Genomic DNA, 25,554 nt, shown 5'->3' on the forward strand with positions numbered 1-25,554 from the left:
TAAACCCATGCACCTACGGTGAATTAATGTATGACAAAGGAGACAAGAATATACAGTAAAAACAAAAAAAAGACACTCTCTTGAATAACTGGTGCTGGGAAAACTGGACAGCCACATGTAAAAGAATGAAATTAGAACATTCTCTAACACTACACACAAAAATAAACTTAAAACAGATTACAGATCTAAATGTAAGACCAGATACTATAAAACTGCTAGAGGAAAATACAGGCAGGACACTCTTTCACAAAAATTACAAGTATCTTTTTCGATTCACCTCCTAGGGTAATGAAAATAAAAACAAAATAAACAAACGTGACCTAGTTAAACTTAAATGATTTTGCACAGTAAAAGGGAAGACATATACAAAATGAAAAGAACTCACAGAAGGGAAGAAAATACCTGCAAATGAAGTCACCAATAAATAAGAGATTCATTTCCAAAATACACAAATAGCTCATACAGCTCAATATAAGAAAAAAACAAAAACACCCAAATGAAAAATGAGCATAAGATCTAAATAGACATTTCTCCAAGAAGATACACAGATGGCCAATAAGCACATGAAAAGATGTTCAATACTGCTAATAATTTGAGAAATTCAAATCAAAACTACAAGGAAGGATCACCTCATACCGGTCAGAAGGGCCATCATCAAAGGTCTACAAATAATGAATGATGGAGAGGAAGTAGAGGAAAAAGAACCCTTCTACACTGTTGCTGGGAATGTAAACTGGTGCACCCACTATGGAGTATAATATGGTAGTTCCTTAAAAAACTAATAATAGGATAAGCCCTGCTACAAAGAGGGCAGGCGGTGAGCCGAAACAAGTGCACCCAAACCCTGCAATGCAGAGAGCGGGCAGGGGGAGCCAGAACAAGTCCACACGAGCCCTGCAATGCAGCACGGAGGGCCCCGGAAGCAGAGAGAAGTGCACCCAAACCCCTCAATGCAGAGGGCGGACCAGGGAGCCAAGATAAGGGCACACAAGTCCCGTGAAGCAAACGGCAAGCCAGGGGAGCCAAAACAGGTGCACACAAGCCCTGCAACACAGAGCAAAGGCCTTGGGAACCGAGACAAGTGCACACAAGACCCGTGACACAGAGGTTGAGCTCAGAGGGCTGAGGGAAGCCCACACAAGTCTCTGTGACACAGAGGGCACAAGAAAAGATCCACATAAGCCCCTACCTTGCAAGCTTTGGCCAGTAGTGCAGGGCAGGACGGGGAATGATCCCAGAAATAAGCAGGGGGCTGGTGGCAGTGAAGATATCCTGAGAGAGCCACTTTAAGTGGCTGCAGAAACAGACACGTCAAACACTTCCCTCATAGCTCAGTCAGTAAAGAATCTGCCTGCAGTGCAGGAGACCTGGGTTCTATCCCTGGGTCAGGGAACTCTCCTGGAGAAGGAAATGGCAACCCACTCCAGTATTCTTGCCTGGAAAATCCCATAAACAGAGGAGCCTGATGGGCTGCAGTCCACAGAGTCACAAAGAGTCAGGCATGACTGAGCAACTAACACACACACAACACTGCCAAAGCCAGAAAGACTGCCCAAAGGCATACTGAAGCCACACTCTCCAAACCTACTAATCTACACTGCACTGCCCTTGAGAGACGAGATCCAGCTCCAGCAACCAGAACACAGGCACAAGCTCCCCCAACCACGAAAACGTCACAGGACACTAACCCAATCCCATCCACAGGGGTAGACGCCACAACCAAAGAGAACTACAACCTTGAGAACCTTTTTTTCTCTTATAATTCACAGTTTATTCCCCCTACATATTTCCACCTTCACATTCGCCTTCTGTGGTACTATGGAGCTTTCCTCTTTACTTTTCTTGTTAAAAAAAAATCATTTTAAGATTTTTTTTTCCTCTCTTTTTCACCCTCTTTTTTAATGAGTTTTTCATTTTGTTTTTTATATACTCAACTGCTTTTCCTATAGTTCTTTACCGGCTATATCTATTTCTGAATATACATATAAATCTTCTCCACATGTCTATTCATCTTTGCTTTTCTATTTTTTCTGTTGCTCTTTTTTTAAACTTCTTTCCACCCCCTCCTTTTCTCTTTTGCCTCCCTTCTCCTCTTTTTTTATCTTTTTTCCTTCTCCCTGTATTCCTTCACTCTTTCTTTTTTCACCAAGTAGGTTAAATTGCTGAGCTCTCTGTTATATTCCCCAGTTGGCCCTCTGCTATGCAGTTTTCCAGATTGAGCATGACCTAGCTCTGCTTTTAATTGGTTATCACTATTGACTCTCCTTGTTCACCAAGTCAATCTCCTGTACTCTTTTCTTTAGAACACTTTGGTTATAACTGTATGTGTGGAAGTATGTGTATATGTCCCATTATCTCTGTAATTACCTGCTTGATTCGCTTGATCTCCAACCAGAACACAGGCACAGGTCACCCCTAACAAGAAATCAACACAAAACCCCAACCAACATTTCCCTCCAAGGGCAAAAACCAAAAGCAAGAAGTAATACAACCCTAAAGCCTGGGAAGAGGAGACCTCAATGAAGCAAGTCAGAAAAAAAAAAATTGACAAAAATACAGAGAATACAGCACAAATGAAAGAGCAAGGTCAAAACGCACAACACCAAATAAAGAAGAAATAACAGTCTCCTTGAAACAGAATTCAAAATAATGATAGCAAAGATGCTCTGAAGACTTGAAAACAGAATGGAGAAAATACAAGAAACATTTAACACAGTTAATACAGTCATCCAGGACATAGAAGAAATAAAGAATAAGCAAACAGATGAATAACAAAATTACTGAAATTAAAAATACCTTCCTCTAGAAGGAACCAACAACAGAATAACTGAGGCAGAGGGACAGATAAGTGAGCTGGAGGATAGAATGGTGCAAATAACTGCTGAAGTGCAGGATAAAGGGAAAGGCATGAAAAGAACTGAGGATATCATCAGACCTTCAGGACAATATTAAACGTACCAATCTTTGAGTTATAGGGGTCACAGAAGAAGAAGGAAAAAAAGAAAGCACCGAGAAAATTTTTGAAGAAATTATAGTATGCAGGTTAAGTAACAGTTAAGTAGTATAACTTAAGTTATACTAAAGTTATATAAGTAGTAGTATAACTGCATAACAGTATAGTATGCAGTTAAGAAGTAAAATCGGAGATGGACCAATGGACTGGTTCCAAATTAGGAAAGGAGTATGTCAAAGCTGTATACTGTCACCCTGCTTAGCTTATTTAAACAGAAAGCAAAGAGGAACTTAGGAGCCTCTTGATGAAAGTGGAAGAACAGAGTGAAAAAGCTGACTTAAAACTCAACATTCAAAAAAATGAAGATCATGGCATCTGGTCCCATCACTTCACAGTCTCATCACTTCATGGCAAATAGATGGGAAAACAATGGAAACAGTGACAGACTTTCTTTTCTTGGGCTACAAAATCTCTGTAGGTGGTGACTGCATCCATGAAATTAAAAGACACTTGCTCCTTGGAAGAAAAGCTATGACCAACCTAGACAGCATATTAAAAAGCAGAGACATTACTTTGCTGACAAAGGTCCGTCTAGTCAAAGCTATGGTTTTTCCAGTAGTCATGTATGGATGTGATAACATAAAGAAAGCTGAGCCCAAAGAACTGATGCTTTTGAACTGTGGTGTTGGAGAAGACTCTTGAGAGTCCCTTGGACTGCAAGGAGATCCAACCAATCCATCCTAAAGGAAATCAGTCCTGGGGTTCATTGGAAGGACTGATGTTGAAGCTCCATTACTTTTGCCACCTGATGTGAAGAACTGACTCACTGGAAAAGATCCTGATGCCAGGAAAGTTTGAAGGCAGGAGGAGAAGGGGACAACAGAGGATGAAATGGTTGGATGGCATCACCGACTCGATGGACATGAGTTTGAGCAGGCTCCAGGAGTTGGTGATGGACAGGGAGGCCTGGCATGCTGCAGCCCCAGGTCGAAAAGAGTCAGACACAACTGAGTGACTGAATTGAGAGCTGAAAACTTTCCCAACATGGGAAAGGAAGTAGTCAATCAGTCCAAGAAGTGCAGAGAGTCCCTTACAGGAGAAACACAACAAGACATATGTTAATCAAGCTGAAATTAAGTACAAAGAAAGAATATTAAAAGCAGCAAGGGAAAAGTAACAAGTAACATACAACCGAAAACTCATACACTTAACAGCGGATCTTTCAACAGAAACTCTACAGGCCAGAACATAATGGTAGTATATATTTAAAGTACTAAAAGAGAAAAATCTACAACCAAGATTACTATAACCCACAAAGATCTCATTCAAAATTGATAGAGAAATCAAAAGCTTCACAGACAAGCAGAAGTTAAGAGAATTCAGCATCATCAAACCAGCCTTGCAACAAATACTAAAGGGACTTGCATAGTCAGTAAACACAAGAGAATGGAAAGGTCTACAAAACAAACCCAAAACAATCAAGAAAATGCCAATAGGAACACATGTATCACTAATTACCTTAAATGTAAATGGATTAAATGTACCACCCAAAAGATACAGACTGACTGAATGGACATTAAAAAAAAGATCCATATATATATGCTGCCTACAGGAGACCGTTTCAGACCTAGAGAAACAAACAGACTGAAAGTAAAAGGGTGGAGAAATATATTCTGTGAGAATGGAAACCAAAAGAAAGCCAGAGTGGCAATCCTTATTTCAGACAAAATAAGACTTTAAACTAAAGAATATTACCACAGACAAAGAAGGACACTACATAATGATCAAGTGATTAATCTAAGAAGATATAACAATTGTAAACATTTATGCACCCAACATAGGAGCACCTCAATACATAAGGCAAATACTAACAGGCATAAGAGGGGAAATCGACAGTAACACGATAGTAGGCGACTTAAAAAACCCACTTACACCAACAGACAGATCATCAAAACAGAGAATCAAGAAAGAAAAACAAACCTTACATGAAACATTAGACCAAATGGACCTCATTGATATCTTCAGGACTTTCCATCCAAATGCAGAAGAATACACTTTTCAAGTGCACATGGAACATTCTCCAGGACAGATCACATATTGGGTCACAAATCAAGCCTCAGTAAATTTAAGAAAACTGAAATTCTATCAAGTATCTTCTCTGACCACAAAGGTATCAGACTAGATATCAACTACAGGAAAAAAACTGCAAAAAACACAAACTCATGGAGATTAAATAAGACATTAATAAATAATGAGGTAACTGAAAATAAGAAAGGGAATCAAAAGATTACTAGAAACAAATGACAATGAAAACATGACAACCCAAAACCTATGGGATTCAGCAAAAGCAGTTCTAAGAGGGAAGTTTATAGCGATACAATCACACCTCAAGAAACAACAAAAGCACTGAATAGACAACCTAACTCTACTTCTAAAGCAGCTGGAAAGAGAAAAACAAAAAACAACCAAAGTCAACAGAAGGAAAGGGATCGTAAAAATCTGAGCAGAAATAAATGAAAAAGAAATAAAGGAAACAACAGCAAAGATCAATAAAACTAAGAGCTGGTTCTTTGAGAAGATAAACAAAACTGACAAACCACTAGCTAAACTCATCAAGCCAAAAAGGGAAAAAAATCAAATCAACAAAATTAGAAATGAAAAAGGAGTGGTTACAACAGATAACACAGAAACACAAAGAATCATAAGAGAATATTATGAGTAACTATATGCTAATAAAATGGACAACCTAGAGGAAGTGGACAGATTCTCTGGAAATCTGTCAATCAGGGAAGGTCAATCTCCCAGGACTGAACCAGGAATAAACAGAAATTATAAACAACACAGTTACAAACATTGAAATTGAAACAGTGATCAAAAATCTCCCAAAAACCAGATGGCTTCACAGGGGAATTCTATCAAACATTTAGAGAAGAGTTAATGCTTATTTTTCTGAAACTCTTAAAAAAAAAATTGCAGAGGAAGGAACATTTCCAAATTCATTCAACAAGATCACAATCACCCTGATAACAAAACCAGGCAAAGACAACATGAAAAAAGAAAATTACAGGCCAATATCACTGATGAACATAGATGCAAAAATCCTCAACAAAATTCAAGCAAACAGAATTCAACAACACATTAAAAAGCTCATATACTATGATCAAGTTGGGTTTATTCCAGGGATGCAAGGATTCTCCAGTATATACAAATCAATCATGATACACCATATTAACAAACTGAAAGATAAAAACCATATGATCATCTCAATAGATGCAGAAAAAGGCTTCAACAAAATTCAGCATCCATTTATGATAAAAACGCTTCAAAAAATGGGCATAGAAGGACCCTACCTAAACAAAAAGGCCATATAAGAAAAGCCCATAGCAAACATTATTCTCAATGGTGAAAAAGTAAAAGCATTCCCTCTAAGATCAGGAACAAAACAAGGGGGTCCACTCCCACCACTATTATTCAACATCATTTTCTAAGTCATAGCTATGGCAATCAGAGAAGAAAAAGAAATAAAAGGAGTACAGACTGGAAAAGAAGTAAAACTCTCACTGTTTAGAGATGACATGATACTATACATAGAAAACCCAAAAGAAACTGCTTAAAATCAGAAAATTGCTAGAGCTAATCAGTGAATTCAGCAAAGTCATGGGATACAAGGTCAAAACACAGAAATTACTTCCATTCCTATACACTAACAATGAAAAATCAGAAAGAGAAATTAAGGAATCAATCCCTTTTACCATTACAACAAAAAGAATAAAATATTTAGGAATAAACCTATGTAAGGAGACAATACCTGTATGCAGAAAATTGTGACACTGATGAAGAAATCAAAGACATAGTAACAGATGAAGAGATATTCCATGCTCCTGCGTAGGAAGAATCAATATTGTGAAAATGACTATACTACTAAATGAAATCTACAGATGCAACGCGACCCCCGTCAAATTACCAATGGCATTTTTCACAGAACTAGAACAAAAAATTTCACAATTCACATGGAAACACAAAAGACCCTGAATAGCCAAAGCAGGCTTGAGAAAGAAGAACGGAGCTGGAGGAAGCAAGCTTCCTGCCTTCAGATTATATGACAAAGCGACAGTCACCAAGACAGTGGGGTACAGGCACAGAAACAGAAATACAGACCAACGGAGAAAGACAGAGAGACCAGAGACCAACCCGCACAGCCATGGGTACCTTCTTTCTGACAAAGGAGACAAGAGTGTACTACGGGGCAAAGAGAGCTTCTCGAACAAGTGGTGCGAGGAAAACTGGACAGCTATGTGCAAATGAATGAAAAAGTAGAAAACTACTTGATGCCACACACAAAGATAAACTCAAAATGGCTTAAAGACCTAAATGTAAGACCAGAAACTGTAAAACTCTTAGAGGAAAACATAGGTAAAACACTCGATTTACCTATCAAAATCAAAGCAAGGTCTTCTGTGACCCACCGCCCAGTGCAGCGCAGTGCAGGTGGCTCAGTGTGCCCCACTCTGCGACCCCGTGGCCTATCCAGTCCATGGAATTCTCCAGGCCAGAACACTGGAGTGGGTAGCTTTCCCTTCTCCAGGGGAGCTTCCCAACCCAGGGATCAAACCCAGGTCTCCCACATTGCAAGTGGACTCTTTACCAGCCACAGGGGAAGCCCCACCTCCTAGAGTAATGGAAATTAAAACAAAAATAACAAGTAGGACCTAATTAAACTTGAAAGCTTTTGCAGAGCAAAGGAAACTATAAGCAAGGTGAAAAGACAACCCTCAGAATGAGAGAAAATAATAGCAAAGGGAAAAACTCACAAAGAATTAATTTCCAAATTATACAAGCAGCTCATACAATTCAATACCAGAAAAACAAACAACCCAATCAAAAAGTGCAAAAGGGAGTTAAAGAGACATTTCTCCAAAGACAACATACAGATGGCTAACAAGCACATGAAAAGATGCTCAACATCACTCATTATTAGAGACATGCAAATCAAAACTACGAGATACCACCTCAGACCAGTCAGAATGGCCATCATCAAAAAGTCTACAAATAATAAATGCTGGATAGACTGTGGAGAAAAGGGAACACTCTTGCATTGCTGGTGGGAATGTAAACTGATACAGCCACTATGGAATACGGTATGAAGATTCCTTAAAAAGCTAGGAATAAAACTACCACATGACCCAGCAATCCCACTCCTAGGCATCCAACCTGGGGAAACCAAAACTGAAAAAGACACATGTAACCCAATGTTCACTGCAGCACTATTTACAGTAGCTAGAACATGGAAGCAACCTAGATGTCCATTGACAGATGAATGGATAAAAGTTGCGGTACATATACAATGGAATACCACTCAGCCATAAAAAGGAACACATCTGAGTCAGTTCTAATGAGGTAGATGAACCTAGAGCCTATTATACAGAGTGCAGTTAAATCAGAAAGAGAAATATACATATTGTATACTGACACACATATTTGAAATCTAAAAAGATGGCACTGATGAATTTATTTTCAGGGCAGCAATGGAGAAACAGACACAGAGAACAGACCTATGGACATGGGGGGACGGGAGGAGGGAGAAGGGGAGATGTATGGAGAGTAACATGGAAATTCAAAATATCATCTGTAAAATAGACAGCTAGTGGGAATCTGCTGTATGGCTCAGGGAACCCAAACAGGGGCTCTGTGACGAGCTGGGATGTGAAAGGCGGGATGTGCAGGGAGACAGGAGGGCGGTTCGGCAGGGAGGGGACATGGGTGTACCTATGGCTGGTTCTTGCTGACGTATGACAAAAAAGCACAAAATTCTGTCAAGTAACTTTCCTTCAATTAAAAAATTAAAAAAAAAAAAAGAAACTAACAATAGCATTACCATATGATCTGCAAACCCACTCCTAGGCATGGATCTGGAGAAAACCGTAATTCAAAAAGATACATGCAACTCAACGTTCACTGCAGCACTACTAACTATAGCCAAGACGTGAAAGTAAACTAAATGTCCATCCACAGATGAATGGATAAAGAAGGTGTGGTAATTACATACATACACACACAAACACACATACTCACAATGGAATATTACTCAGCCATAAAAAAGAATGAAATTATGCCATTTGCAGCAACATGGATGGATTTATAGATTAGCATACTTAGTGATATAAGCCAGACAGAGAAAAACAAATATCATATGATATCCCTTATTGTGGAACCTACAGAAAAAATAAAAAAGATACAAATAGGGGATGGAGGTAAATTAGGAGTTTGGGATTAACATATACACACTACTATAAATGAAACAGACAATCAAAAAGACCTTCTATACTGCACAGGGAACTATATTGAGTATTTTGTAATAACCTGTAAGAGAAAAGAACTTGAAGAAAAATGTGTGTGTGTGTGTGTAACTGATTCAGTTTGCCATACACCTAAAACTAACACAACATTTTAAGTCAACTATACTTCAATTTTAAAAAGTGATACAAAAGCACAAGTTGATCTTTTCTTCATGATACTGTCACCATTATAAACCTCAATCACCATGCAGAGAGATGGTGTAAGAGAGCGGTTGTATTTCAGGTTTCCCTGGGCAATCGGAGTTTATGCTCACAGTCATGACATCCTCTCCCATTTTCATGTGTCCCAGTTTGAAAAATAAATGATATACTGTCCCAAAATAGACAGTTTTTTGAGTTATTAGTTAGTTGATTATTCTCTGTGCTTCCAATATCATCCTGTGGATGTATGTATATTTATCTGTTGGTCTACAGACATTAACAGATGGATCTTTTTTAATGATGAAAATTATTTATTAGCAATCTTTGTAAATTCAGAGCCTAATACAGTCTGACATTCAATAATTTTTAGATAAATGAATAAATAATTGAACAGAGGAGTATTAATTTTTATCTGCAAGAACTAGACCAACTAGCTGATTTCTTATCCAAATTTATATTTTAATAAGCCTCAAGAATATATGATGCTGTCATACTTGTGTTCTGGTAACTACCTGGTTTACTAAGCATTTGCCTTTTACTTCTCCCTTTCCATACGCTGTAATCTTAGAAGCTATCCCAAAATCAAGAGACCTGGACCTGAAGTACAATGTAAAATAAACAGACTCTAGCAAAGAGCTTGCAGGCTTTCAAGGCTTTGTACAGATTAAATGCCTACTTCCCAACGCTAAATAGGAATATTATAAAAAGCAAAGTGTTAGATTAATATTCATAGTTACATTTAATATAAACACTTACCCACAGAGAGCAACTGATTTTTGGAAATGCTAACGCTTATCTCTTCACCCTCTTCCATATTTTTGTCTGAATTTCTTTGTAACTTGTCTTGGACAGTATGTGATATACTTATATTTTTATCTTTCGATTGCCTCACATCAACAACTTCTTCGGGTACATTGGCCTTAGATTTTGTTCTCTGTTTTGGTTTTATAGTCCTTTTGGCTCCAGATGCTTTTTCTGCATTCTCAGAATATATTTCATATTTTGTAGATTTACAATTATTTTCTACTTCATCTGTCAAAGCACAACTCCCACCCAGTATGTTTTGTTCAGAGGGTTGAGATTTCTCTACTGGGTGAGCTTTGCCAGGATGCTTGTTACTTGTCAAAGCCATAGATGATACATTGTCCTGTTTTCCTCTTGACTTCTTCTTCTGAAGGACAGTGCTCTCAGCAGGGGATGCTGTGTGCTGCTTCTGAGGCCCAGTCTTTCTTGGTATAGTAATCCAAGGTTGACTGACAAAACTTTTATCTGATTCATCAATTATAAACTCATCTTCCAGTAACTTCAAATTATTTGCAGGAGATAAATGAGGTGGAACAGTTGCTACATGCCTAACAACAGAACTAAAACAGAATGTTACAATAAATAATAGCTCAAAAAAGTAAAGTTTATATCTTTGCTTTAAAGAGCAGTTGACATGTCTCTTCAATTTTTTCTTACACTTTAAAATCTTTGCCTCCTTTTACATTTCTATAATATCTGAGCATACTCATTTATAACATAGATGGGATCACAAAAATTTAAAGCTGGAAGCATCTATACAGACTTCCTCAACTAATTTCAGGTTACCCATTCATTAGAAATATTAAACAGATGAAACCCAGAGATGTATAATACTGCTCAGATATACTCACTCACAGTATAAAAATGCATGCCATTATTATAATGTTAAATTTTGTTTTTATAGATGTCTCATGGGCATGAATTTCTTAACATACAAAACAAGATTATTTTTGAGACACCTTTCAGTTTAACAATTTAAGAAAACACTACTAAATTACAGACTAAATTATAATTTATATTATATAAAAAAATTCATTCCAAGTTTGAAAATTCACATTTTTGTATGTGTTTAATCTGATAGAATAATTTTGCATTTCCTTCCTCTTTATGACAACAGCCGTGAACAAACCATATCCTAAAGTGAAACATGCAAAAATAAATAGGGCAAACATTCAAATTCCGAAGGCAGTGCATGTACTCCTTTTTCTGCCTTTTTCACTTGAGTAAGGATGCTTACGGAGAAGGCAATGGCACCCCACTCCAGCACTCTTGCCTGGAAAATCCCATGGACAGAGGAGCCTGGTAGGCTACAGTCCATGGGGTCTCGAAGAGTCGGACATGACTGAGCGACTTCACTTTCACTTTTCACTTTCATGCACTGAAGAAGGAAATGGCAGCCCACTCCAGTATTCTTGCCTGGAGAATCCCAGGGACGGGAGCCTGGTGGGCTGCCATCTATGGGGTCACACAGAGTTGGACATGACTAACGTGACTTAGCAGCAAGGATGCTTAACTATTTTTTACACAGTAGAAGAAAAGCTACGATGGAAAAATTGGATTATCATGTCTATATTTTTTCCCTTCATAAAAAGATTATGAAAAAAAAAGATTATGAGATGAAAATGCCTTCTATACTTCTCTAATCTCAAACACCTCATAAATCTTCCAATATAAAAAACATATACATATATATGCTAAGAAATATATCTTAATAGGCAGAGTCTTACAAGTTTATATAGTTTATAAACTATAGTTTATACAGTTTATAGTTTTAGAAAAATCTAGAAAATCTAATAAAAAAAGTATAAATAGAAGACTATATAATATATAAATAGAAGATCACATTTAAACAGAAATCTTATTTTTCAGCACTATTAGCCAATCTGATAGAAATATGTTTAACTTGCTTTATTGTGTATTATCTGTAGGGCTTCCCAGGTGGTTCAGTGGTAGACTCAGCCTGCCAATGCAGGAGGGTATGATCCCCTGGAGAAGGAAATGGCAATCCACTCCAGCATTCCTGCCAGAGAAATTATGTGGACAAAGGAGTCTGGTGGGCTATATATAGTCTTTGGGGTTGCGAAAGAGTTGGACACAACTTAGGGACTAAAGAACAACAAATATACCTGCAATATCTATTAATTCCACACATTAAAGAAGTAATCCTAGGGACTTCCTGGAGGTCCAGTGATTAGAACTCTGCACTCCCACTGCAGGGGACATGGGTTCAATCCCTGGACAGGGAACTAGGATCCCACATACCAGGCAGCCAGAAAAACAAAAAATAATGCTATGTATTTAAAAATAAAAGTTTTCCCAAACCAGCCAATAAGAACTTTCTATATCCCTCCTTTATTCTATTTCAAGAGACTTTCATGACTTTAAGGTTATTCAAACCAAAGATATCCTTTGGAAACAACCTTGACACTTACTACAGATCAAATGTTTATATCCCTCTGAAATTAATAAATTAAAACATAATCCCCAATATGATGGTATTTTAGGGTGGGGTCTTTAAGTAGTGATTAGGTAATTAGGGTGCAATGGCTCATGAATGGAATTAGCATCTTTATAAGAGAAACCCCAGAAAACTCCCTCACTACCTTTTACCCTTTGAGGTTACAGCAATAAGATAGCCATCATGAACCAGGAAGCAGGTCTCACCAGACACTGAATCTACTTGAGCCTTGGCTTGATCTTGGACTTCTCAGCCTCTAGCATTGTGAAATAAATTTCTGTTGCTTATAAGCCATCCAGACTATGCTGGTCTATTTAGCAGCCCAAATTAAAAATACAATTTTAATTAAATATTAAAATTCAGAATACAGAAAGATGACTTCTGGCTCAGTGGAAAAATGCCACTTGAGTTGGATCTTGAAGAACAGATATGATTTGGCCGTGAGGACATGCCAAGAAAGAATCAGAAGGAAAAGCATAAGCAAAACAAAGAAGGAAGCAAACATGAGGAATAATGAACAGTTATATCTGGTTATAGTAATTAAACAAACTATACTCACTAGTTTATCAAAAAAAGCTGACACATTAAAAAATAATTACTCTTTTGGACACACATATAATTAGTCCACAAATGTAACATATTTGTATCAGATACCAGTACTCTTGCCTAGAAAATCCCATAGACGGAGGAGGAGCCTGGTGGGCTGTAGAACATGGGGTCGCGAAGAGTCAGACACGACTAAGTGACTTCACTTTCACTTTTCACTTTCCTGCATTGGAGAAAGAAACGGCAACCCACTCCAGTGTTCTTGCCCGGAGAATCCGAGGGACAGGGGAGCCTGGTGGACTGCCGTCTATGGGGTCGCAGAGAGTCAGACACGACCGAAGCGACTTAGCAGCAGCAGCAGCAGCAGAGACAACATGCATACAGGGGTAAAAATGCCATATGTACCTATGTGTACACACACACACACATACACACACACACACACACAAACAGAAAGAGAAGGAGAGATGGGAGAGAAGGAGCAAGACTATGGAGGTGGAGGAAGGGAGGAGTCAACTATGGAACAGAGACTGAACCAAAGAGGAATTTCATTCATTAAATGTTTTTATAAAACCTTCCTAATAGATTTGCAGACTCTGACAGATCTCATAGAAAATACAAAAGAAACTACACTCCCAGAAAGATGGGTTTATGTCATAGTCTACTAAGACAGACATACATAAAATAGTTAAACCATAATACAAGGTAAGAAATTATTTTAAAAAACACTGGAGTGAAACTTTCAGAAGAAAATATAAATTGGCATATGACAACGGGAAAGGGTGTGCCAAAGCCAGGACAACTGCAAATACATATGACAGAAACAGTTCACGAGTGAGAGTGAAGGCCTTAAATACCAGCTATAAAGTGAAAGTGCAAGTGATAGTCACTCAGTCATCGACTCCCTGCGACCCCATGGACCGTAGCCCGCCAGGCGCTTCTGTCCATGGAATTCTCCAGGGAACATTACTGGAGTGGGCTGCCATTCCCTTCTCCAGGGGATCTTCCAGATTCAGAGATTGAACCAGAGTTCCTGAATTGCAAGCAAATTCTTTACTGTCTGAGCCACCAGGGAAGCCCCAAATACCAGTTGACAACTCTGAAACTTATTCTGTAAACCAGTGGTTCTCAACCCTAGCTGCTGTTAATTCCAGTTAACTCTACGTGCAGCCAGTTAAAAATCACTATATGGACACCGTGGAACTACTGAAGGCTTTTAAGTAGGCAAGAACAGATTAAAATTTTAGGACTACCATTTTACTAACACAATCAAAAGAAATAGAAAAAAATATTTAAAACACTTAACAATGACACATAGGCACCTTGACAATTTTACTTCTAAATACTGCCTTTATTTTTTGATATCATATATACTAGAAAGTGTTGATGAACAGAAGTAATAAAAGCTGAAGAAACTTATTTTCTTTCACATTTAATTTAGAATCCATTAAATGATGGCTTTGGGGTTAGTTTACTGGTAAGAAATTCACTCTCCTTATGGGTTAAACATAATTTCAATTAAAAATTATGTCAATTAAGATTAACTTCTAGTTAAATGTCATTAAGAATCCTTAGGTACTATTCAAAGAATGTGAAAGAAAAATCTGGACCATTTCTTAATAACTTACCTGGACTCACTTTTTCTTTTTACAGTTTCTAAAAACAACGTTGAAAAACTCTTCCTAGCTTGCGGTTGATTTTCATATTCTGAATCTTGTATTCTTTTTTGAGATGTTTCTGACTGTCTCCTTTCTTGTGGTCCTTCTGATACTTTATCCTCTATTTCTGATACTTGATTCATTACTTCTACTTTCTTCAAAACATCTTTATCTTCAAAGTTTAACCTAAAAGGTTAGAAGGACGACAAGCTGAATGTTTCCACCATTTGCTGAGTTATAAGTTTTCTTGAACTTCCCTACAGTGATAATACAACCACTTACAAAATTTTCCGATGGGCCTTTATTTAAACTTTATAAATGCTGATGTGTTTCTCTCACACAAATTACACAAGACAAACTGTTCAGAAAAATTAAATTTTGTATTTGCTGATAGAAAAAAAATAAGAGAAAAAGGATGGTTAAATCATATAACAAGTCAAATTGTAGCTTAAAATACTAGTTCTCAAACATTTCATATGAATCTGAATCCTCTGAAGAATCTTATTAAAATGTAGATTTTGATTCAATAGGTCTAGCATAGAGTTTGAGATTATGTATTTCTAACACGCTTTCAGATAATATCATTCTCTCGATCCTGAGCTGCAGAACACACTTTGGACTGCAAAATCTTAGAGTGTACTTAACTCCTCAGCTCCAAGAATCAAAGAGGAAAAGACCCTATACAGATATTATACTTATGGCAGAGGTTTTCCAATAGCAAAGGACCTTGAACAATCAATTTTGCTTCTTAAAGGCCAAAGGGAAAGAAAGCCCCAGGAAATGGATGTGGGTTCATCACAATTATCTTCAACAATACTTATTCTTTGCTACCCCTCAAAGTGACCTGATACATACCTACCCTGGTAATTAAAAATAACATATGGAAAATACAAATTATTTTTCTTAGGAAGCTAGAGAAAATGTATTATGAGAAAAAAAAATATCCTGTGATAAACCATAATGAAAAAGAATATGAAAAAGATTGTGTGTGTATATATATACATATATATATGCATAACTGAGTCAATTTGCTATACAGCAGTAATTAATACATTTTAATTCAACTACATGACACTCAAATATGTTTTTAAAAAGTATCTGAATATAACAAAATATTCACATATGTCAAATATATGAGTGCCTACTGTATTATCTTCTATATGTCTTCAATATTTTTTTAGATCTTAAAGAAAAAAGAAAAAAAATATGCTTTTCCCTAGACCATAGAAAAGTTTACCACTAAACTTTTCAGAAGTACACTTTAGGGCCTGCCATAGTAAATATAAATTGAATATATACCCAATGTATGTCTACTTTTCTCATAACATATAAATATTCACTACTTACTATAAAATACATGAGACCAAATTACCCATTTTTTAAAATAAAAAATGAAGTTGTTACAGAAAGATTAATATTTCATAAATAAATAAAACTTCACCTTTTTCTGGTTTTATGAGAAATCTCTGTACTTGAAGATAGCATATTTACTGAATTTTCGGAAGTGTAGGTCTCTCTCTTTTGGGCAACAGATGGACTACCCTTTTGCAATGAAGATGCTTTTATATCCAGGTCAAAAGGTGAGCCAATAGATAAGTAACACTCCTCATCAGCTTTACTGTGATTATCTTTTAGTTTTTTACTTGACATCTTTCTCAAGTCAGATGCATTTTTAGAACGAACATCAGTTGCCAAAATTTTCTGATGAACCTCATGGTCCTGAACTAGAAAAAAAATTATATGAAGATATTAGAAACTCTTTAAATAATATTAGAACAAAAAAAAATGTGCTTTCCAAAGTTCAGCAACAATTAGAAAGTTTTCAGAAGACTCACAAATCTTCAAGTTTATAATCAAAGATCTAGGAATAAAATATACAAGTACTTTAAAAATTCTAATTTATGAAATTAATAAACTGAAAGATGTATTTGGTCTATGTGCCACAGTTCTGAAATGAGTAAAAGCTTCAAACAGAAAATTCACAGTTTTATTAATACATAAAATTTATTCAAGATTTGAATATAGTCAAACTCATAGAAGAAGATATTAGAAAAGTGGATGCCAGGGACTGGGAGGACGGAGAAATTCAGAGTTGTTGATTAACAGATGCAAAGTTTCAATTGTACAAGATAAATAAATTAGAAGTCTAGTGTACAACATTGCAGAGAAGAAAATCGCAACCCACTCCAGTACTCTTGCCTGGAAAATTCCATGGACAGAGGAGACTGGTGGGCTGCAGTACATGGGGTCACTACAAGTCGGACGTGACTGAGAGACTTCACTTTCACTTTTCACTTTCCTGCATTGGAGAGGGAAATGGCAACCCACTCCAGTGTTCTTGCCTAGAGAATCCCAGGGACGGGGGAGCCTGGTGGGCTGCCATCTATGGGTTCGCACAGAGTTGGACATGACTGAAGCGACTTAGCAGCAGCAGCAGCAGTACAACTTTGTGTCTATAGGTAACAATACTCTACTATACACTTAAAAATCTGCTGAGAAAGATCTCACTTAAAATATTTTGACCACAACAAAATAAAAAATGTTTTAAAGATTTGAATAAATCTATACATGAGAAACGCTGGGCTGGAAGAAGCACAAACTGGAATCAAGGTTGCTGGGAGAAATATCAATAACCTCAGATATGAGGATGACACCACCCTTATGGCAGAAAGGGAAGAGGAACTAAAGAGCCTCTTGAAAGTGAAAGAGGAGAGTGAAAAAGTTGGCTTAAAGCCCAACATTCAGAAAACTAAGATCATGGCACCTGGTCCCATCACTTCATGGCAAATAGATGGGAAAACAGTGGAAACAGTGTCAGACTTTTATTTTGGGGGGCTCCAAAATCACTGCAGATGGTGACTGCAGCCATGAAATTAAAAGACGCTTACTCCTTGGAAGGAAAGTTATGGCCAACCTAGATAGCATATTAAAAAGCACAGACATTACTTTGCCAACATACATATTAAAAAGCAGAGACATTACTTTGCCAACAAAGGTCGTCTAGTCAAGGCTATGATTTTTCCAGTGGTCATGTATGGATGTGAGAGTTGGACTATAAAGACAGCTGAGCGCCGAAGAATTGATGCTTTTGAACTGTGGTGTTGGAGAAGACTCTTGAGAGTCCCTTGGACTGAAAAGAGATCCAACCAGTCCAACCTAAAGGAGATCAGTCCTGGGTGTTCTTTGGAAGGACTGATGCTAAGGCTGAAACTCCAATACTTTGGCCACCTCATGCGAAGAGTTGACTCACTGGAGAAGACCCTGATGCTGGGAGGGATTAGGGGCAGGAGGAGAAGGGGATGACAGAGGATGAGATGGCTGGATGGCATCACCGACTCAATGGACATGAGTTTGAGTAAACTCCAGGAGTTCGTGATGGACAGGGAGGTCTGGCATGCTGTGATTCATGGGGTTGCAAAGAGTTGGACATGACTGAGCGACTGAACTGAACTGATACATAGTTAAGGGCTTCCCAGGTGACTCGGTGGTAATGAATTTGCCTGCCCAGCAAGAGACCTGGGTTTGACCCCTGGGTCAGGAAGATGCCCTGGAGAAGGAAATGGCAGCCCACTCCAGTATTCTTGCCTAGGAAACCCCATGGATAGAACAGTCTGGCGAATGGAGTTGCAAGAGTCAGACACTACTTGGTGACTAAACAACAACATATATAGCTAAAATAAGTAATAGGTAATCCTAGAGAAATAATGAGATTCAATCTTTAGGTAGAGTAGAATAAACTAGGGCAGCTAGATGAGCACACTTTTGTACATATACATACATATGTACATACTGAACAGATATAGATAGATATACAATATACATGTCTATATAGAGAGAATATTAATATGTATGTATGTATGTATGTATTTAAAGAGAAGACACTTTGGACTTCAAAATCTAAGAATGTATAAATTTAAATAAATAAATAAATCTAAGAATGTACTTAACCAGTGGGAGATGTTATCTCATTATAGCTTTGATTTGCTATAATAGTAATAATCTCTCATAATGAGTGATGTTAAGCATCTTTTCATGTGTTTATTAGCCATCTGCAGGTCTTTTTGGAGAAATATCTGTTTAGGTCTTTTTCCCACTTTTTGATTGGATTGTTTGTTTTTCTGGTATTGACTTATATGAGCTACTTGTACATTTTGGAAATTAATTCTTTGTCAGTTGTTTCATTTGTTATTATTTTCTCCCATTCTGAGGGTCGTCTTTTCACTTTGTTTATAGTTTCCTTTGCTGTGCAAAGCTTTTAATTAGGTCCCACTTGTTTTTGTTTTTATTTCCTTTACTCTAGGAAGTGGATCATAGAGGATCCTGCTTTACATCATCGAGTGTTCTGCCTATGTTTTCCTCTAAGTTTTATAGTTTCCTCTCTTATATTTAGGTCCTTAATCCATTTTGAGTTTATCTTTGTGTATGGCATCAGGTACGTCCGACTCTTTTGCAACTCCATGGGCTATAATACAGTCCATGGAATTCTCCAGGCCAGAATACTGTAGTGGGAAGCCTTTCCCTTCTCCAGGAGATCTTCCCAACCCAGGGATCAAACACAGGTCTCCTGCACTGCAGGTGGACTCTTTACCAGCTGAGCCACCAGGGAAGCCCACACGGTGCGAGAAGTGCTCTAACTTCACTCTTTTACACGTGCTGTCCAGTTCTCCCAGGACCACTTACTGAGGAGGTTATCTTTGCCCCATTGTATATTCTTGCCTTCTTTGTCAAAAAGATGGTACCCATAGGTTCGTGGGTTTATTTCTGGGCTTTCTATCTTGTTCCATTGGTCTATATTTCTGATTTTGTGCCAGCACCACACTGTCTTGATGACTGTAGCTTTGTAGTATAATCTGAAGTCGGGAAGCTTGCCTCCTCCAGCTCCATTCTTCTTTCTCAGGACTGCTTTGGCTATTCAGGGTCTTTTCTGTTTCCATATGAATTGTGAAATTTTTTGTTTTAGTTCTGTGAAAAATGCCATTGGTAATTTGATAGGTATCACATTGAATCTGTAGATTGCATTTGGGAGTACAGTCATTTTCACAATATTGATTCTTCTTACCCAGGAACATGGAGTATCTCTCTGTTTATGTCATCTGATTTCTTCATCAGTGTCTTAAAATTTTCTGTATACAGCTCTTTTGCTTCCTTAGGTAGGTTTATTCCTAGATATTTTATTATTTTTGTTGCAATGGTGAATGGGATTTATTCCTTAATTTCTCAGATTTTTCATCATTAGTATATAGGAATGCAAGTGATTTCTGTGTATTTATTTTGTATCCCACAATTTTGCTGAGTTCACTGATTAGCTCTAGTAATTTTCTGACTATCTTTAGGGTTTTCTGTGTATAGATTCATGTCATCCACAAACAGTAGGAGCTTTACTTCTTCTTTTCCAAAATGGACTCCTTTTCCTTTTCTTCTCTGATTGCCATAGCTATGACTTCCAAAACTATGTTGAAAAACAGTGGTGAGAGTGGACACCCTTGTCTTGTTCCTGATCATAGAAGAAATGCTTTCAGTTTTTCACCATTGAGAATGTTTGCTGTGGGCTTATCATATATGGCCTTTACTATGTTGAGGTAGGTTCCTTCTATGCCCATTTTTTGAAGAGTTTTAATCATAAATGGGTGATGAATTCTGTCGTAGGCTTTTCTGCATCTATTGAGAGGATCATATCATTTTTATCTTCAACTTGTTAATATGGTGTATGACATTGATTGATTTCATATAATGAAGAATCCTTGCATCCCTGGAATAAACCCAACTTGATCATTGTATATCAGCTTTTTAATGTGTTGTTGAATTCTGTTTGCTAGAATTTTGTTGAGGATTCTTGTATCTATGTTCATCAGTGATACTAGCTTGAAGGACATAAATGTATAAGATATATATTTGTATGTAGAAAAGCTAAATGATACAAAAATAAGAATTTTCACAAAATTCCTATACAAATCAATACAACTTTAGTGAAAATCATAACAAAATTTTACTGGAAACAATAAATAAAATTCATAGAAAGTAAAAACTTCTAAGAGTGGCAGAACAGTGACTATAAACACCTTTATATCACCATATTGCTATAAAAATACTATTAGTAAAACAGTATTGTGTTGACATTAAGAAGAAACAAATGGACCAAAATTCAAAAGTACATTGAGGGACCTCCGTGGTGGTACAGTGGATAAGAAGCCATCTGCCAATGCAGGGGACACAACCACATGCCATGGAGCAATTAAGCCTGTGCACAATTACTGAGCGTGGGCACTGCAAGTACTGAAGCCCAGGAGCCCTAGAGCCCGTGTGCCGTGCGCTGCACCAGAGAGGACACTGCAAGGAGCAGTCTGCACACCACGATGCAGAGTAGCCCTCACTCACTGCAACTAAAGAAAGCATGCACCCAAGAACGAAGACCCAGCATAACCAAAAATGAATTACTTTTTTTAAAGCTTATTGAATGATATATGATAAAAGTAGCCCATTGAGATGAGAACGGATCAAGTAACTAATGAACGCACCTAGCACAAATGACCATCATGAAGAAAGTAATTAATAAAATTATAACATTATGTCACATTATATACCAAAACACATTCCAGATGGATTAAAAACTTTAATTAAGAAGAAAGATGCTAAAATGAAAATCTAAGTATTACATATACTTTCAGGATAAAACAAATCCTTTAACCAAAATAAGAAACAGGAAAAAAAAAAAAAAAATCCGACATTTGACAAGTCAAATAAAAAATGTTACCTATAAGATACTATAACCAAAATCTGTACTAGTCAAGGGATCATTTGGAAAAATACCTGTCACACATATTACAGACATTTAATTACATATATTCAATTAAAGATCTCTCATAAACTAGAAGAAACAAATGGGCAAAGCATATGGACAAACAACTAAGATAAAAAGAAATTCAAATAGCCAGTAAACTTATAAAAAGGTGTTCAAACTCAGTGGTAATCACAGAAATACACTAAAGTAACAGATTACTTAATACTGATCAAACTGGCAAAAAAGTAGAATAAAAGTGTATCAGGTGAAAGGTATATTCTTACATTACTGGTAAAAAGTAAATTGTGAAAGTCTCTTTCACAAGTGTGCATACACATGCACACATAAACACACACATTTATATACATACATAAATATAATAAATACATATATATAATAAATATATTATATAATAAATACATATATAAATGAATACATATTCATTAAGGAGCACCAATGAAGATATGAAAGGATTCAAGGTTACCTCAGCAGGATGAGGGAAATAAGGATTAGTAGTTTCTTGTTTTAAATCTTTGACTCTTACCTCAAATGAAGAACTTTTCTGATTTGAAAAATATAAATAAAACTTTAAAAAGCAGCACCACATATAACTGACTAAAAGAAATGGAACACAAGGAGAAAAGAGAAAAATACTGACCACATATAGTCAAACAGCAAATCATTATGGTGTATTCCTGAAACTAATACTATATAAATTATCCCTCAGTCAAAAAAATGCTCAATAAGTCCGTGGAGAGGCCCACATGGGAGAAAAGAAAGTAAGGCTTCCTGCCAGCAACCAGCCCCACATGAGTGAGTCATCTCGGAAATAAATCCTTAGCTCCAGTCAAGTCTTCAGATGACTGCAACCTCAAGTGAGTACCATCTAACTAAGCTGCTTCTGAATTCCAGACCCACGGAAACTGTGTAGATAATAAACATTAAAAGAAAAGAAGAAGAAAAAAAGGACAGGAAAGGGCAAAGAGAAATCTATTTGAAAACTCTTAAAGCTGTGGTCCCTATAATAATTCTTACTTAATGTCTCTTGCCACATTCCTAGTAAGCAGTGTTCCTACAACTAAAACAAAGAAACAGAAAATAATCAGATAAAACCATTGTTCTGCAAATCAAAGCAACAATGTACCTACCAACTCACAACAGTCAGAATGACCATGACTAAAAAGTCTACAAATAATCAATGCTGGAGGGGGTGTGGAGAAAAGGGAACCCTCTTACACTGTTGGTGGGAATGTAAACTGGTAGAGCCACTATGGAACACAGTACAGCTTCCTCAAAAAATTAAAAACAGAAGTGACACATGATCCAGCAATCCCACTCCTGAGCATATACCCAGACAAAACAATAATTCAAAACAATACATGGGCCCCTATGTTCATAGTGGCACTATTTGCAACAGCCAAGACATGGAAACAACTTAAATACCCATCGACAGATGAATGCATAAAGACGAGGTGGTATGTACATGCGGGTAACACACACGCACGCACATGTGTGCGTGTGCACTGGACTATCACTCAGCCATTAAAAAGAACAAAATAATTCTGTTTGCCGTAAATGGACGGACCTAGAGGTTAAGGTCCATCTTAGCGAAGTAAGTAAGAAAGAGAAAGACAAATACTGTGTGATATCACTTATACATGGAATTTAAAAATGTGACATAAATGAATATATCTATGAAACAGAAACAGACTCATAGAAAACAGACTTGCAGTTGCCAAGGGGGAAGGAGGTTGGGAAGGGAAGGATAGGGAGCTTGGGATTAACAGATGCAAACTATTGTATACAGGGTGGATAAATAACAGGGTCTTACTGTAGAGCACAAGGAACTATCGTCTCTATCCTGTGATAAACCATAATGGAAAAGAATATTAAAAAGGATATTTGTACATATATATGTACAGCAGAAATTGAACACAACATTGTAAATCAACTGTATTTCAATAAAAATTTTTAAAACTTATTCATGTTAAAACACACACACACACACACACACACACACACACACACACACACACACACACACACACCCCCCCCCAATGGACTTGAGAGAGACTCAAAAACAACTTCATCTATTTCATAATTCTGTCTAGGCTGACCCTGACCTTGTCCCACCAAGACAACATTGTGCTACCTTAAGCATTTTTACCTTTTAAAATATACCGAGGCAGACATTACCCATGGGGATGCTACCAACCTGATTTGCTGACAGCTTCATTTGGTTCTACAGTTAACTGCACATGGGCTTCTTTCTTCCTTGAAGAAACTGGACCTGACTTTGGATGTGATTTCTGGCTCTGAGTCTAAAAGAGATACAGCATTAGATCTACTCTATTTAATTACCAGTTTTGATTAAACATATTTGTTTTTAAACTGAAAAAAAAATTTTTTAAACATGAAATGAGCTGGTAAAGTTGTATACTTAAATAACTCTGTAGAAACCAAATTCATATAACCTATCATAGAAACATTGAATAGCTTTTAAAAACCTAAAGAAGATTAGATAAATAAATTGCCATATAGGCATTTAACATCACAAATACAAGAGAAATGAATAAAGTAAGCCAACATGAATGATTATGTTAAACAAACAAAAAAGCAAGGTGCAGAAGACTGAGATCAGAGACATGTGACAAAACCAAAGGTAAAAGTAACACACTGAAAATAGAGACATTAAGTAGAAGTATTCAAAATGCAGCTTCCTCCTTGCCCCCACTAGGCTAAGAACACTCACTGTTAAAATCAGACACCCAAGCAGGAGAGATTTCTTTGTCAGAAAAACTTACCAAGTCAGAGAAGAAAGCCTGCAGATATTAACAAGAAGCTTTTCACAATGACGTGGCCCATACAGATCACACTACAGCAAAATCTAACAATGTACAACTCTTTAAGTATGCAGAATTTCCAATTACCATTTTCGTTTTACATTCTTAAAAGTGAGGAGACCAATAACGATCACTGGAACATTTGACAAAGGTTCTAGTTTAAGCATGTGACTCAGATGGTAAAGAATCTGCCAGCAATGCAGGAGACCCGAGTTCGATCCCTGAGTCAGGAAGATCCCCTAAAGAAGGGAATGGCTACCCACTCCTGACCTTGTCCCACCAAGACAACATATGTGCTACCCTTAAGCATTTTTACCTCTTAAAATATACCAAGGCAAATATTACCCATGGACAGAGAATTCCATGGACACAGGAGTCTGGTGGGATATAGTCCATGGAGTCGCAAAGAGTAGGACCCAAATGAGCAACTACCACACACAATGGATAATGTTAAATTAAAATTCTCTCTCCAAACTAGGGCTTCTCACGTGGTGCAGTGGTAAAGAACCCACCTGCCAATGCAGGAGATGCAGGTTTGATCCTTGGTCCGGAAAGATCCCCTGCAGAAGGAAATGGCAACCCACCCCAGTGTTCTTGCCAGGAGAACCCCATGGACAAAGGAGCCTGGTGGGCTACAGTCCATGGGGTCACAAAGTGTCAGACATGACGTAGTGATTAAACAACAACAAAGTTATCCATTTGGGGAACCTCCAGGATTCCAACATGTCATGCCATCCCTGCACAAGTGTCAAAAGCTCCGCTTTCCCTCAGTGAACTCACTGTTTGGGCCAATCTAAAATCTTCAGCTTTTGCCCAAAATCAGCAATACTCTCAGGGAAGAAAATGACTAACAATCATCAACTCCTATTCTAAGGATTTCACTCTCTTTTTTAGTTCATCTAGTACTTGTTGCTTCCACAACTCTCATGTCTCTAAAAAACATGAGGTTTTTTGCATGTTATTCTTTTGTTAAACTAGCTGTTGCAGCAGAAGCACTGACCTACTGCAATCTGTTAC

The 25,554-nt window shown here is 37.2% G+C and overlaps 1 protein-coding gene across 3 annotated transcripts in view; it reads right to left on the reverse strand.

Annotated features, from left to right (window-relative positions):
• The window catches only part of CENPC (centromere protein C), a 69,881-nt gene that overhangs the window by 35,044 nt on the left and 9,283 nt on the right, over window positions 1–25,554 (reverse strand). For all 3 annotated transcript variants that reach the window (XR_006265657.1, XM_043447958.1, XM_043447956.1), the window contains exons 5-8: window positions 23,910–24,015; window positions 16,358–16,640; window positions 14,887–15,102; window positions 10,207–10,814 (exon numbers count right to left, since the gene is read on the reverse strand). Coding sequence is in view for 2 of the 3 variants with exons in the window: in XM_043447958.1 (XP_043303893.1) it covers window positions 10,207–10,814; window positions 14,887–15,102; window positions 16,358–16,640; window positions 23,910–24,015 (1,213 nt within the window). In the remaining variant the exon portion in view is untranslated. The remainder of the gene's footprint in view (window positions 1–10,206; window positions 10,815–14,886; window positions 15,103–16,357; window positions 16,641–23,909; window positions 24,016–25,554) is intronic.

Source organism: Cervus canadensis, chromosome 26 (assembly GCF_019320065.1).
Source record: "Cervus canadensis isolate Bull #8, Minnesota chromosome 26, ASM1932006v1, whole genome shotgun sequence".
Classification (NCBI taxonomy): Eukaryota; Metazoa; Chordata; class Mammalia; order Artiodactyla; family Cervidae; genus Cervus; species Cervus canadensis.